General features: G+C 41.7%; 1 protein-coding gene across 2 annotated transcripts in view; it reads left to right on the top strand.

Annotated features, from left to right (window-relative positions):
* The window catches only part of dnmbp (dynamin binding protein), a 42,374-nt gene that overhangs the window by 5,796 nt on the left and 19,921 nt on the right, over positions 1-16,657 (top strand). For both annotated transcript variants that reach the window (XM_034558557.1, XM_034558556.1), the window contains exons 2-4: positions 6,485-6,639; positions 7,651-7,773; positions 9,749-11,995. In XM_034558557.1, coding sequence (XP_034414448.1) covers positions 6,495-6,639; positions 7,651-7,773; positions 9,749-11,995 — 2,515 coding nt within the window. In that variant the 5' untranslated portion in view covers positions 6,485-6,494. The remainder of the gene's footprint in view (positions 1-6,484; positions 6,640-7,650; positions 7,774-9,748; positions 11,996-16,657) is intronic.

Genomic DNA, 16,657 nt, shown 5'->3' with positions numbered 1-16,657 from the left:
CTCTCTTCACTGTCCTGCCTTTTACTTGTTGTTTAGAACAATAACTTTAGAGCACAATGTGGTACAGACATTTTTATGGCCAAAACATATAGTCCATAATTCATCCCTCGTATGGACTAGACCACCAAGCACTAAAACACCCCAAACTAAATAATTTCAGATGGGTTTATGTGTGTGTGTGTGTGTGTGTGTGTGTGTGTGTGTATATACTGTTTAACACATTATTTACCAGTCACAGAACATAACGTGTTATGTTGGTTTAGAGCTCTACCATTTCAACAAACTGGCATTTATTCATTACTGCTGTAGTTCATTACTGCTGTTGGTTTTGCCATTATGTGACAGGGGGTGTGAGCCACTGACTCTCCAAACAGATGGTTAGAAAACCACATGACCTGTGTTGACAACTGTCAGCCACACAGAGACCCCCCCGTTCACCCCCCAACCTCATCATTACCCTATCACACTAGACGGTCAAAAGAAAAGCAACAGATGTCCCACCGTTTTTAATATCCAGAACCGTCCACGGGCTGGTCACCTGTTTTGGCGATGTTGTTTTGAGGTGAATGCGTTTTAGTGGGCTCAGCACTCTGGATGGGAGGACTACACTTCTGCACAGTGAACAATCAGTATCAAAAGACATCAGCTGTCATCCAGCCCACTCCAGAGGCTTCTACCAGTGTGTGTGTGTGTCTGTGTGTGTGTGTGTGTGTGTGTGTGTGTGTGTGTGTGACAATCACGTGCCAAAGGATGAATGGCACATTGGTCGTGCATCAGTGTGGGCCTCGGCCTGGCAGGCAGACAGATAATGAGGCAGCGGCTTCATTGTTGCTATCAGAGGACCCGGTTCAATAAAAGGTACAGGCAGTCAGCAGATCCCACTTCCTCCTTTCTGTACTCACACTAACTCAGTGATTCAGCACACGCCCTGCTGTACCTGTAAGGACCTGAGATAGATAGATAGTTAGATACTTTACTCATCCCCAAGGGGAAATTTGTTGTCATAGTAGCGCCCAACACTTTACAGACACCAAATGCAATAGACTAAATAAAAGAGATGCTTTTAATCTAAAGGTACACCAAAATGTAATGGGTAAATGACCCAGGCTTCAACCTTCCACAAAGTTTCATGAAAATCAGAACTGTAGTTTTTCTGTAATCCTGTTGACAAACAGACAAACAAACCAAAATGAAAACATAACCTCCTTAGCGAAGCTAACGATGTCGAGGTCCCACAGTCAACATTGAAGTAAATTTGCCTTTCATATTTTACATGACAAAAATGTAAATTTAGCTCACATTCAGGATATCGCATTAGTAGAACTAAACCATTTTGGGTAATCTTAACTAGAACAGATACCATTCACCAGAAAGCAGCCAACAATTAATTTTTTGTGGTCTCGTCCATACGGAGAGTTTACATTTTTTTATAACGGCAATTAAAAGTAACTAACAACAGCTGAGTAAATATGCCGGCAGCGGTTGTAATTATATCCTGCCAAATCAACAGCCATCGTTCAATTGTTACATGCAACAACTTAATTATGTAAGTAAAATTGCGCTCTTTTAACATGCATTTCTAATATAGAAATGGTCAATAGTTTAGGCCCCAATGGGGGAGTGGTCTAGTAAGGCTTACTGTGATGTCTTTCTCTTCAGATTATCTTTATGAATAAATTAGATGTGATATTTTTAATGGAGATTGGTTTGCATTAATTAGAATAAAAAGCCATTGAGACAACATGGTAACCGTTCTCACTACAATTCATTTAAACCGGATGAATCTACTGCAGACCCTCCATTACGTGCTTATCCTTGTTTATATACTGATCAGTTATGTTTTTGAAACACTAAATGCACAGGTAGTTTAGTGAAGGGTGAGTATGGTTTAAGGGCCATGTCTCAGGTCATACAGTTGGCGCTTTGTCCCAATGTCAGCTGGTGTGTGTATGTGTGTGTGTGTGTGTGTGTGTGTGTGTGTGTGTGTGTGTGTGTGTGTGTGTGTGTGTCAGTCAACTGTTGACTTGGCTGTCTGTCGTAATCCCGTTACTTTCTCCAGGATGGTGCCAAGTGGCACACTAGTCCCAGTCACACTGTCTCATTCACCCTCTCCACATAAAAAAACCCTCCCTGTTCCTGTATTATGTCATCAGTTTTGAATTTGGAGAATACTTTCATTTTTAAATCTTCATTTAGGACCCAGTATTTAGAAACTAAATTGAATTAGATGAAAACAACTACATTATTATTCCTCCCTGGTAAACACCATTTGAAGACGAAGTTGCAGTGAACTCGGTCGTGATCAGAGTCCCACTGCTTATCAAGACCTCATAAATCTTAACAGAAGAGACACACCTGTTTTAAGTCTTGTTTCGGTGTGTGAGTTGCTCCTTGAACCTTTCCACCACGTGTCCTGCAGTGGTGGGTAAGCATTGTCTTCCATTGATGGAAGGACAGTAATCTGATCTGGTCCACTAGCAACTATATGTTTCTGAAGAGCGGCTGTGAAGCTCAACGTGGCCATGACGACACATCCTAACGACCTGCTAATCTCCAAAAAATGGACTAAGAGGTGTATTGTCGGTAGAGCTGAGGCGGGCTAGGTGATGCAGCAGAGCAGACAGCTGGCATGTGGTGACCTGAGACGGCACCCACCTGTCACTCAAAGCCTAAAGCAAATGCAAACGCATAAATATTCATAATATGATTTTAATGAGTGCATTATATACAATATATCAGAGTATCATGCACAGGGAAATTAGCTTTAGAGCTGTTGTAAAGTTATGCATTTCAACATGGCAGTATATGGGGATTTTTTTTGGAGCCAGCATCAAGTCGCTCCATCATTTGAGGAACTGCAGTTTTTGGCACTTGCTACAAACTACGGCTGCCCGCCCTCTTAGTCAATTTATTGACTAATCAGGCGTTTTGATCTCAGACGACTCGATTATTTCATGCTGAATGCCTTATTTTAAAGAAGCTTATGAGCACATCTCTGGTGGTAAGATTTGAAGTGGTTCTTTTGTGGGAAACTCAGTTTTTACAGATCTGTTGAATAAATCAACTTATCCATTAGTCGACACAATCATTATGAGTGTTAGATGACTGATAGTTTCTTGCTCAAGGACAGCCCTACTACCAACGTGGTTGAAACATTTCCTCCATACTCGCCTGCTACTCCTGATGTGATCCAGTTTTCCCCTCTCTTTTTCACAATGCGAGGTAGATGAAGAGAGTACTTTTTTGTACTTGTACTGTATGAAAAAAAAGAAATTCTGGCAATGTGAAACTGATGTTGGGTGTTTGGATATTTCGATTCAAGAACGGCATAACTCTGCTGGCATAAACTGGGAGTGTGTCCACATTTTTTTCTTGTTATACATCGGCAAGATGATCCCTAATTAATGTCTGCTGCTACTTCATTTCATTTGTGCAATGGAAATGTGTAATTGATCTCCAAAGAGAATAATGAATAAGACTTAGCTGGATAGAGATGAAAGCCAATCACTCTTGTCCTTATTTAAATAGATCAAGACATGTCTGAAGTAGAGCTGGGCTTGTTCAGACATTAAACTAGATTCCATCAAGGAGTTTTGTTCTGTGATATCATGTTGAACCGTATCATTGTGCCTTGCTGAGAAGGCAGGAGTGCAGCTAAATCTCACATTTTATTTATGCTAAAAATGTAGCAAAATAACTATTGAATGAAACCGTTATTACAACCAGGGGTACTTTTCTCTGCACAAATAGCATTAAAGAATAGCTAGATAATGTCAAAAAAACATCTATGACACTACATAATATAACATAAAGTATCATAAAAACATCATAAAAGAGCAGCATTTTGGGAAATCGATAGAGGACATCAAACGCACATTTACAAAAAGTGCAGAGTTCAGACCGAAGCTGCCCATTCTGCGTGGGACAAAGGATATGATGCCTCCTTTAGTGCACATCCCGCGCAAACTATACCTGCGTCCTAAAGTTAAATGTTCATATTCAGGATGTTTACAGAGAAGCTTTGAACTAAATGCTAATGGACAACTCAATCTAGAGAACTATAGAACTATAGAGATTATTTGCTTTGACAAACCTTTTAAAGGTCTTATTTTACGTGACACCGTGTTCACAGACTATGCGTGAGCACATTATCACTGGAAAACCAAACAGTTTTTCCATCACGCAGCTTGTGTTGTCATCTGCCAGAGCCGGGTGTAAAAGTCACCGAGCACAGGGGCCACTGACACACTGGCACTCCCATAAATAACACTAAGGAGCTTGTCTGGCTGGATGCAGATCTCAGGATTAACTTGAAGAAAGTGTGGGGTGTGGAGAAAGGTTTGGTTATCTGGGTGTCGGCTCAGCTGTGGTGTTGATTTTTTTTACCACATTCATGTTGAGACATTAATATGATTACGAAGATTGCAATCCACACATTGATTTCACACACAGTGAAAAATTCATTGTGTTATCACAGCAAACGGGAAGAGGAAACAAAGAATGATGAAATACCTTTTACAATATATTCAACCAAGCCTAAAAAAAAAAGCTTGCGGACATACTTTGATGTCATTTCGTAGTGAAAAAGTGACTGTTTTGTGCGTATATTGTATGTTGCTGTGAAAGCAATGCATACAGCTTGCTCCCATTCTCCCAACGGTCAGGTGTTTCTTTTTACAGTAATTTACTGCTTACTAATCTTATTTTTATAATAATAAGTTACTGTACTCCCCGATACAGTACAGATACTATACATTGTTAAATATCTTGCTGGTGACACTGGTGTACTAGCAAATGACTGTAGGCTTTGATTACAGTAAGTTGCTGTATCATTAAGTAGAGTTACTGTAAATTGTAGCTTACTGGTGAAACCTGTGTCATAGACTTGGACACAACAGATAAGGCTGTGAGCTAATGGGGGAAATCATTGTCACTCACTGGTGAAATGAAAACCACCCCTTAAAGATGGGTGATGTGTGGTTCACCTGTGTGCATGCCAAGGCATCTTAAATCTGCCTGCTATTGTTTCATTGGCACAGAGGAAATGCAGAAAGATGAGTTTATGAGTCAGTATGCCGCATGTTGTTCACTTAAGAAGCCCTCACACTGCATTTTTTTAATGTTTTATTAAAGATGAATAGCATAACATAAACATTCTGTGCCATTTAATAAATGCATGTACCGCTTTGTTTGCTCATTGCCTGCTGTGTTTTAGTCTCTACTTGCACATGCCCCTCTGACTTGATTAGTTACTGCCCTGGCTTGGGTTTCACTGTGGCTTTGACACCATTTGGTGTTGGATTCACAACCTACTTCCTGTGAGCCCCAACTGCTTAACCTTCACAGAGAAACCTACACAAACACACACACACACACACACACACACACACACACTATTTATTTATTCTGTTAACGCTGGTAATCTGCCCGCTCTATCTACCTTTACGGCCACATGAAGGATAACCTGAGCCGTGTCTCTCCCCAGAGACAGTGGCACTGAGCCCTCTCCCCCCGGCCCCCCGGCTCCATCAACCAAAACAGAGGCTCCATTGACTGTGGCGAGCTGCAGCCCCCTTCTCCCATTTCCCGTCTCTTTCAGCGTGTCCATCCCCACCTGTGGTTAGCCTGTCTCCAGATAATGATACACAAGGGCTGTGGGAATACTTATTAAATGTAATGTGTGTGATGTGTTGTATGTGTTCACTCATTTTGCTGCAAATTGAAGTAGGCAGCATACAGCTCAATAATTTTCCAAAACATACTTTTATTTTGTATGCACGTTTTCCTGTTTCCCATCACATTTTTAGGGGATTTAAACATAATTGGATGAGTTGAATTCCCCTTTAAGAAGAGCAGTTGGTGAATGTGACTATATTTCGCTGAATTGGATTTGGACCACTCATTGTACTGCAGGAAACACATAAATGAAGTCCTTCATTCCAAAATACAGCTATCAGTAGCTGTCTGGGTATAATTTATTCAGGTAGTGCATTCATTTCATTTAACCAACTAGGGAGGAAATGAAGTGAGCATAGGAGAAGAAAGGGTAAAACATAATTTAAAGTTCTAAAATAAATATCTAGTGATTACACAGAGCCGTATAGATACTATACATTTCAAACCCTCATGAGAAACAGGAGAAGGACACAAGAATGATGAGGAATGTCCTCCAGCCTACTTAAGTACAGCTTTCTATTTTGCGTTTTTGTCTTCTTTTTATTGCAGGTTTCTCACGCTCACACTCTCCCTTTCATTTGCGTTTGTTTCACAAAAGCTCACTTTCCATGAGGCATTTGTTGATCTGTATTGCGAGGATTTTGAATAGCGCCAGTGTGCCTTGTTTAGAAAACTGAGACGCATTCACTCATGGCAAAGACTTCTGTATCTTGTTAATCCTAACTTTATTTACTTGTCTCCAAGATTTAATGTATTTTTTTTATATAACACAGCTTTGTAATGATCTCTTAATCTCTTTTTTTGACAGGTTATGAGTAATGGAAGCAGGGTCGGTGGTGCGTGCCGTCTTTGAGTTTCTCCCCAGCGTCTCCGAGGAGCTGCCACTCTTCCCCGGCGATGTCATCGAGGTGCTCGGTGTCGTGGATGAGTTCTGGTTGCTTGGCAACAAAGATGGCGTCACAGGTAAGGTGTCAGTGGTTAATATTACTGCAAATAAACCTTTTATGGTTCAATATCTCTAGGAGTTGCATTTTGTTTACCACAAATACATTTAGCCTAACTCCATGGAGAAACCTGTTGTATCTAATTGATTCCAACAACAAGACACATGGGAAATGTATTGTTTTTTTAAATTTGTGTGAGCACAGCAATGCTTTCTAATAGTTTGACATAACCTGGTTCACTTCCTCTCTGAGTTGTGTAATGCATTGCACAATACATACATGAATGGCCACTTGGGATTACATGTGAAACATTCTTGCCGGTCAATTGAGAATAATCAATGAAAACTACTCTGAAACGAAAGGAATTAAATATACTTTCATCAATTCATGAATACATTATTACACATTAAATAGCGTTTGTTTCACTTATATCTTGACGTTTAATTGTACAACTTGTAGAGGAAACGCAATGCATTCTGGGTAAGACGTTGCTTCCTGGCTTCCTCATTCACTTCAGATGAGAAAGGAGATTCCCTTAGAAAAGTAGTCTTGTGTGGGCTTGCTCAACCGCTCCCCGAAAATGTAATCAATACATTTACTCCTTGGAAAGAAGAAAAATGCCTTTTGTGACTAAATGTTGACATACATAAGCTGAAGTGCTGTATTGAATCCAGCTGTATTGAATCCAGCTGTATTGAATCCAGCTGTATTAAATCCAGATGTTCTTCATCGGTTTGCATTCTCCAAATATTTGGATCGGTTAGTACACATCTCCCAAAAGGAGAACAATTTAACCTGTTAAGGCTTTTGCCTTACGATTTGAGGTTCGCACTACTAAATAAAACCTGAGTTTGTCCCTGTACTGTTTCTATCTACAAATTATGAAATTAGGATGAAGATACTACATCCGGATCACAATGGATGATCTGTTTGAACACCAGTCTTGTTGTCATTGTCATTGAGGAGATGTTTTTCATTGTCTTCACTGTAGTCATCAAATTGTGTTCTTCCCTCTATGTCCTGCCTTCAGGTCAGTTTCCCAGCACTTTTGTGGAAGAGGTTACCATCCCCAGCACCAAGTCTGGAGACCGACTCTTTGTGTGCACCAATGAGTTCAGCTCAGCAGAGCCGGGCTACTCGTCCCTGAAGAGAGGTACGGACATCCTGCATGCAGAAAATCATGACTTATAGAATAAAGATTGAAGTATGAACCACTCCTTGTCTTTATGAGTCTTACTCATAAAATAAAAATACTTTCAACAGAGCACACATGGGCTTTGTTATCTGTTAATTGTTTTGCACAGGATACTGTATGTAACACAACTGCGTAATTACTATTATAACGGGTCTAATGTTTTCTCACATAGCTTAACGCTACTTGTTGATGTCGCTGTGTTCAGGTAAATTGTTTGTTTTGTGTTGTAGTGTAGTTGTGTTGTGTTGGACATTGTGACCTTGTCTCCACTGACCCAAACTGGGACCCACACACTCAAAATGTTGTCAGAAATTAAAATAATTATTTATACAAATTGAAGTGATCATAGTGAATGGAGACACTATTCTGGTTTCCCATGATGGCATCCTCTTAGAAAGAGAGTTTCAGAAAATGTATATGCTATTTACAAAACTAATCAGCAAAGGTCCAAACGTGTGATGTCAGTCTTTCTGGTGGAAATTCACTTGAGAGACGAGTTAGAACTGATGCCACAATGTAGGAGTAAAGATTTAAGAAACCGTTCCATACACCGTCAGACACAGTTTGCATTGGATTCTAGTTTTTTTTGGTTTCTGTTTTGATTAAGGCCATTAAAGTAACATTGATTATAATAAGGCATGCTATTTTGTGAAGTCAGTTGATCAATTTCTTCACTGAAAGGTTACATTATCGGTTTGGAAATGGAGTAATCTTAATCAGATAAAGAAAGAATAGTTCCCGACAAACAAATTTAAAACCTGAACTCCAGGTACATCAGTTACAATAATTCTTCAATTGTCAGATAATACAATTAAGAATACGTACCCTGTCACAGCCCTCTCCACCTATGTGAGCCTGTTTACATTTGTCACAAAAGACAGATTTTCTACTGCAATTCCATCTACAGATGTTCCTGTTCTCTTGAGCAAAACACTGGCGGTTAAAGATATAAGAACTCTTGGTGGATTTCCCATTGTAACAGCGCCATGTAATAATGACTCAATAAATACTCAACTTACAAAATCTCTTTCCAAAGCTCACCACTAGATGTCCCCAAATACCAAACAAAAACCTAGTAGACTGCCTTCTCTTTTTACATTTCTGAATTCTCTCCTATGAATGATTACATTAGTTGTTTCAACCTCATGTACGCAACACTAATGTTTGCAAAGTTCCTTTACATCGGTAATACCTTTCATTGATGTCTTTTCAAGTCATTAGAAGTTTAGTGGTAGTCGTCATAGATAAATAAGTACGCCATGTATGTTTTAGTTTAATAAATCAACAATTCATTCAATGTCTTATTATCATACATACATATTTCATTTTTGATTTAACCTATGACCAAATTAACTAAAAAACAATATTCTAGTATATTTTTTTTAATTGTCATAATAACACTTCCTGGATCATAGGAAACATAGGAAACAGTTTTTACTGGCCATGTGGGAGTTTAAATGTTCATTTCCAGTATAGTTTTCCACAGTCCCTATTGGCTGGGTTCCAGTTTTGGTCCCAGCCACAATGGGAGGTGGAGCCGCAGGTCTTTGGAATGTAACCCCCATGACTTGTGGGTGACCAGTCAACATTCCCATAATCCCTCATTCGCCAGATATATTAGCAGTAGAGCAGCGCTATTAAGAATGCATTAATAAAGGTAATTTGAGATAACCAAACCTGATGAACTGCAGATAAAAACTTTGACAAACATGTCTAATATACCCACATTCACATTAAGTCAAGCCAGTTAAATGGAGTTCTGTTTGGTCTGGTTTATTATTTAAGTATTTATCTCAAGCTGTGCTTAGTGTGCAAAATAAAAGGAAAGCCAGCCACGTCTGTTAACTTTAACTTAAAACATTTTCCTTGAACATGATTCTCATCACTAAATTTGAACGTTGAATGTGATCCCCTTTGTTCTATGTCCCTGTAGGTGATTTGGTAGTTGGAGAGGCTGGAGGGTCCATGGACCTCGGAGAAACCTGGCAGCGTGGTTGTAACGCCTGGGGCATCCGTGGTCTCTTCCCCACATCATGTGTGACGGAGCTGACCCTCTCGGGTCGCTCCAGGCAGCTGTCTGAACGCTCAGCTCAGGCTCAGGCCTCAGAGCTCCCCCCTTACGCCCTGGGCCAGGCCCGGGCCCTCATGAGCCTCCACGCGCAGCTCAATGAGGAGCTGGACTTCCGCGAGGGGGACTTGATCATCATCACTGGCCTGCCCGAGCCGGGCTGGTTCCAGGGGGAGCTGGATGGCCGCAGGGGCATCTTCCCGGAGGGGTTTGTGGAGCTCCAGGGATCACTCCGATCTCCTCAGGAGCCTGTAGACTGCCCATATTTGACCAGTGATACTGAAATATTTAGCTATGAGGACCCTTACGATGCAGAAGAGGTGACAGAGGAGGAAGGTGTGGAAGAAGGAGAGGTTTTTCGGAGAGACGACGAGGAGCAGAAGGAGGCAGTAGAAGGAGAAGAAGAAGAGGAGGAGGAGGAGGAGGATGGTGTCTATGTAGTGGCACTCTATGAGTTTCGGGCCATGGAACCAGGCGAGTTGGACTTTGATATGGGAGATCGCATACGTCTTTTATGCACTTTGGAGGATGGTTGGCTGGAGGGGGAGCTGCGAGGGCGACGGGGTATTTTCCCTCATCGTTTTGTCAAAATAGAGGACGATGGACAGAAAACCGCAGAGGAAACAAATGTTGTTGAACCAGAAGAAGACAAGGAGAACAGCTGTACTTCTGAATACAGCTCAGGTCATGCATATCCTAATGGGTCAGATAATGATCCTGATTGGAGGACATATGAGGATCATACAGTGTGGGACCTGGACTACTTTGAGCGGACCGAGGAGCAAAGGTGGCAGAGTGAAAACAAAAGAACTGGAGCTCAAATTGACAACAGAGGACAGAGAGATGGGGGTAGCAGGCCTGACTCTCAACCACGTAGACCTGTCATCCCAGCACAGAAAGGGCCTGAGAGACCCAAATCCACTCCACCAGCCAGGCCAAGACTCCCATCTCGGGCTAGCCTGCCTTCAGGTAGCCATAGGCACCACGGCCCGCCTTCTGGCGCAAATCGGTCGAGCTATACAAACGGTAACACTCGATCCTTCCAGCCCAAATTAACTCACAGCCTTACCCTCCCTAGCTCTCAGACTGGTTGGTCAACAAACCGGAGATACCACCAGAGGCCAGCAAAGGATGGTGGCACCACCAGTAGCAGGAGTGGCAGTCTTAGCCAGGCGTTATTTAACCTTGCTGAGGGCCATAGGCAGAAGAAGCTAACTCGCCATGCTAGTGTCAGTGATGCTGATATGATGATGGGCAGTGCTGGGACACGGCAACGCTCCCAGCAGACGGTGCGTGGCTCCAATGGTATTATGCCAACGTCCATCACTTTAGAGGCCCTGGCAACCTCAGCAGGTGACCTGGAGACCAAGCTATCCGAGCAGCTTTTTGAATTTGAGAAAAGCTTGACTTCTTCATATAGTGACACAAACGTGAACTCCGGTGCTCCCAGCGACATGTCTTCGGTAGGTGACCTGAGCCAGCAATCACGTATGTTGCGCCACTTTTCAATTGTGGACTTCAGCAATGAAAGCGATATCATGCGAGGCTCCTCACATTCACCAGTGTCCCACCTGTTGCAGTCGAACTCTGCCTCGTCCTCACTAGAGAGGCGCAGGACCCTTCGCCCTCCCCCTCCTCGTCCTCGAGCCCTTCGTTCCTCTGCCCCACCGGCATACAAACCAGCCCGCCCTGCTCCGCGCGCCCCTCCTCGCTGCCCGGGACAAAATACCGCTCCTCCAACCGTCTTCTACACCCCTGACGAACCAGCTTTAAACCTCCTGGACCAAATAACAGAAGGGAGGGCTGAGTTTGGTGACCTTGCAGCTGCCCAAGAACATGAAATCCAGTGTCAGCTGGAAGCCGATAAAGAGCTCGAGAGGGAGATGGAATTGGAGAGTCAGAGACGGAGGGAAGAGGAGGAGAGGTACCAGCTGCTGCTACGGCTACAAGAGGTGGAGCACGACATGGAGGCGTATGCACACACAGCGGAGGAACTCAGGAACATGTTGGAGGAGGAGGAGGATGAGACAGCCCGCATGCAAGCCATGGAGAACCTGGAGTTCTGCAACTACACGCTGGAGACACTGGCCCTGGAGCAGCAGCAGCTACAAGGTAAGGCTGCTGGGCGATTGATTATTTGGATGTTGCCAACTCATTTTTAACAAATGTTTTTTTCAGATTAAACTAAACTAAACTAAACTAATCTAGTGATTGAGAAAAGGATCTGTAGATCAATCAATCTACATAATTGTTTGCAGCAGCCCGAGAGCAGACCAATTTACAGAAACTGATGCAAAGAAATTCACTTGAAATGCTAAAACATAATAGGTTTGTTGATCAGAAGTCACCAATGATTATGTGCAATTAGCACATTTGTTTTATTAATTTTTTATTGTAGGCTCTAATCAAGTATTGATGTCAACATAATTCTATAATCGGATCTGTGTTTGTTAAACAACAATAGTTGTAGCGCCAAAGCTAATCAGCTGAGATTTGTTTTTGTCATCTCATACCGTCTGTGTGCTCAGTTCTGTCTCCGGCAGCACAGCACTTTTTCACATAGGTACGAGGTGCATTCCTGTACATCGTGAGAGGGGAGGCCAAGCACGTGGGTCTCTCGTGTCTTTTTCCACTCCCTCTTTCTTTTGGTCCCTCGGTCTCTATCCAAATGTCCTTTTTTCCCCTTCATCACGGGTGTCCTCAGTCTGCACCTTTTCCTCCATCTTCTGTTCTTCAGAAGGAGTGAGGAGAGGGAAGACATTGGGTGTGCGTGTTGGGATTATTGCAGTAGTGGAGACAGACAGAGAATGGCCCACTCGAGAGCACGACCCAGAGTGTGGCTGTGGCGAGCAGTGACATGGCCTGTGGCACATCTCTCCACACTGATTGGACTCCATCAGGAGGCCGGGTCCAACCGAGTGGCAGGTAGGCTTGAACCCAAGATGGTGTTTATCAGTCAGTGTTGTCAGTGTGGGTCGAGCATGTGTTTTTCCAACATCACTTGGTCTCAGCGCCACAGCTAGGAACTGCTTGCTCCAGTAATAGTTCTCACTGGTCATTGAGTCAGTGCAGCAGTTGGGGGCTTTAGTCAGTGCCTTGCTCGACGGCACTGAAACAGATGAGAGACTTTCAAATTGACTTTACCTGTATGGATGCAAGGAAGCATAATGGAAATGAATTAGTTGTATGGCCTGTTTTTATTTATGACAGTGTAGAGACATGATTTTACTAATTATTAAAAACTTCAATTAAAAAGCTGAACTTGTCATGAGGATATTTAGCATCAGATGATATAATACGTCCCTGCATTGTCTATCTCTGATTGGTTAAGTCTGACAGTTGCTTGTTCTGCTCTGTGATGTCTCCTTGTTCGAGAATTTGATGTTGAATTGAAAATGAAATAGAATTTCAGTACCATGTGTGGATTGACATTTGCCTCCATGTGGGCAATGTTGCAACAGGAATTCAACATTGGATCATTCGGTTATTTTCATCCAAGAAGTGTTTCTCATTTATGTTTCCATTGTGATGATATTGTGTCATCACACTGAATTTACTTGCATCAAGCTTCCAAAAGCAGAGCGAACTATTTCTCACTTCTACACACTTGCGTGTTATTAAGAAGCTTTCAGTCTATTCACTGCCAACTACCAGGTTTCTTTTAAATGTTAATGTATCTCATTTTACACGTGACCGTACTCACAGTTTCAGTTCCATTGCTTTCCTATTGAATGCATGCTAATTGAATGTGTCGTAATGATTGGTGATCAGAAACTGATCACAGTCAGTCTAAGTGGAGGCTATTGTTGACCTACTCTAAACCTATCTTGCTAATGTAATCTGATTACTACCAGATGTTTCCAGCCTATTCTAATTCAATACTTTTCCTCTAATCTTGTTACACATTATACAAGTAAACTAATAATCAGTTAATGCCTATGTTTATTTCTATTGTTGTTGCATTTAATTGACTCATATCCTGTTAGATTGTATTAGTCACTCTCCAATGCTTCTCAATAGATTATCTTTATGGCTGCCAATGACAGGCATCAGCCTGAGGGCAGGAAACTCATCCTGTTGGCACCAGGTGCCTCGAAGGGTCATTCACCCACATAGTTTCCATTCAGTCATCACACGATTGGAATTCTCACATCCGCCTTTTAAAGTAATAAAATAAAATAATCAATCAGTTTTCCTTTTGATATTTGCCACACTGTTTAATGAGGAAATGGACTAAAAAATGGACTGATTTTTAAGAGTTGAGATTTTGCACTGGCAGGGGAAAAACAGCCAAGCTCACTCCCATTGCAGAATATTTGATATGGTAATCATCAACACATTACTCCAGACACAAAAGATTTTTCATGGGATTTGTTCGTAGGATATTGTGTTTCCCTTTTAACGCTGATAGCGCAGAGGAAGGTGTGTACGCATCAAGCATAGTCTCAGGATCTTTGTTGCAAAACACACATTTGTTATTCTACTGCGGGACAGGCATCTTGTTTGCCCACACACACACGCACGCATGCATGCATACACAGGAGTGAATGTTTGTCCGTGCTTTTGCAGGGTGTGTTCCTGAGTGTGACATTTGGAAGACAATGGCCGCTTATTGTTACAAGGCAGGGAGTAACTTCAACATCGGGGTCTGAAAAGACCGCTGAAAGAGGTGTGATACTACAGCAAAACAGGAGTCAAACATATCCTAACAGAGTGTGGTTTATATGATATATTTTCACTTCATTGTTAAACATTAAAAAGTCTGAGTAGGTTATGATGAGTGGAGTACTATTGATGTTATACCCTGTCAGATTATTTAAACATTAGGCTGTCGTGTGTGTTTATGGCTGTAGGACTGTAAGGCTGTAGGACTGTAAAATTGATTTAAAACATGGCAAATATATGCAGAATCACAGACGGAACAATCAAGTTGGTGTTTTATTGAACTAGCTGTGTTTTACATTGTGCTTTTTGTTATATTTGTTATAATGTGAATTAGTTTGTGGTTAGTGCTGTTCGCTCTTTTTCTCACACATTAGTTCAGGCTTTTCTGTCTCTTTGTGTTTCCTATTTTCTTGTTGAAGCTCTTTGACCTTCAGCCTCCTTTTAATTCTTTAAACCCACTATTAGAACTCCTCCACCAGCCTCCATGACAATACAGCCGGATCTATTTAACACTGTTTTGAGGATCTGTTGTGGCTTCAGCTTTCCCTCAGTCAGCTGTACAAACTGGGAGACTTCTAGGCTGCAGACTGTCTGATATATGACCTTTTTCCTGGACATCACACCAGCCTGACAGCCTCATTTACATAAGCTAGTACAGCCACGGAGAGGAATGTTGTATTTGACATTCCTTCAGTTGACACACACAAACACAGTTTCGGTCTTGTCCAGCTTCTGAAAGCTGAGATGTTAAACACTGATAATTAAACGGCATTACGTAAGAAAAGGCCAATGTCTAAGTAAGGTTTCTATGCTCAGCCTTACTTTGTGAAACTGTGCACTGCAAATGTGGTTACTGCAAAATCACTCGCAGGTTTTCACTAGTTTTGTAGTAAACAAGACACATAAGGGTGCAAGATACATTGTTCCGTGAATGGGTATCTAGTTGTGTATACAGAGAATATAAAGGCCCTTTTCTTAGCTGGAGTCAAAAATGATTGTTTTGCCTCTTTTCTGTTTCTTGAGGTTGGTAAAAAGAAATGCTTCAAGTTTAATTGCCCTGTTTCTAAGTTACTTGTTGTTTTTGAGAAGGGTTATCTGGGCTTAGCTAACTTGACACCAGTTCAATCAAACCAGGAGCGGAATTTTACTTTGTATTCACTTATTTATTTATTTTTTATTCAGAGAACCGGCTCCAGCTTTATTTTTAGATAGAATCAATGGTAAACTGACACTATCCAACATGTATGTGTCTGTATGTCACATGCACTTGAGTGTGTGCAGGTCCTTTAGTGCCTCCCTTTTTCATGGAGAGTTAAGGAGGGGGAGGTATATATTATACTCCAGCTTTATGAATAGGCCTGAGTTTTTTTCTCACACTAAAAGATCGTGTCTCTCCTGAGAGTGAGGACAGTCCTCAACAAAAGCTCATTGTACACACCAGCAGCTATTTTTTCAGAAGCTGCTCTATCCTAATCAGACTTTGTTCTCTCAAAAGTATTTCACTCTCCACGGTCATGTAAACATAATAGATATACAAATCGTTCCCTTCACTTGTTTTCTACGTCACAATCTTCTTTCGATCAATACTCCAAAAGAAAACTAGTTTCAAACTAAATCATGTGGATGTCTTCATGCGTACATTTTGTCACCTCCCTGAAATCTAGGTCAAAGTTAAACTCACAGACTGAGCTGCTTCAGGTCACCCACAAATATATCACGGTTTTAGATCGGTGCTGGAAGTTAGGATATGTAAGTTGGAAATGCTAGTTGCAAACGCAGACAGGAATGAGTAGCTTTTGTCACCACAGGTGGCATTAATGACCTGGTGAACATAGCAGTGAAACCAGCAGGAAATAGCTCAAACAAAGAAAACAGGATACAAGGAAGGATGGAGGATTGTTCATGGTAGTCAAAAAAACATTTGGTGCCAAAGACTGTAGCTCCTTAAAGGCAAACGGTAAAGTTAGTCTTCGTCCTCCATCAAAGAAAATCTGCAGGCAGATTGTTTTCCTGCAGACAGAGGTACTAGCCAATTGAAACAATGGGAGGGGCTGTCGGGCTAATCCTCCACTCATGTGACTCTACTGAATCATTAACCCAAGGAGGCTC

This window comes from Cyclopterus lumpus, chromosome 19, assembly GCF_009769545.1.
Source record: "Cyclopterus lumpus isolate fCycLum1 chromosome 19, fCycLum1.pri, whole genome shotgun sequence".
Lineage (NCBI taxonomy): Eukaryota > Metazoa > Chordata > Actinopteri > Perciformes > Cyclopteridae > Cyclopterus > Cyclopterus lumpus.
The sequence above is the reverse complement of the archived record's forward strand: the minus strand, read 5'-3'. Positions and strand labels throughout refer to the sequence as shown.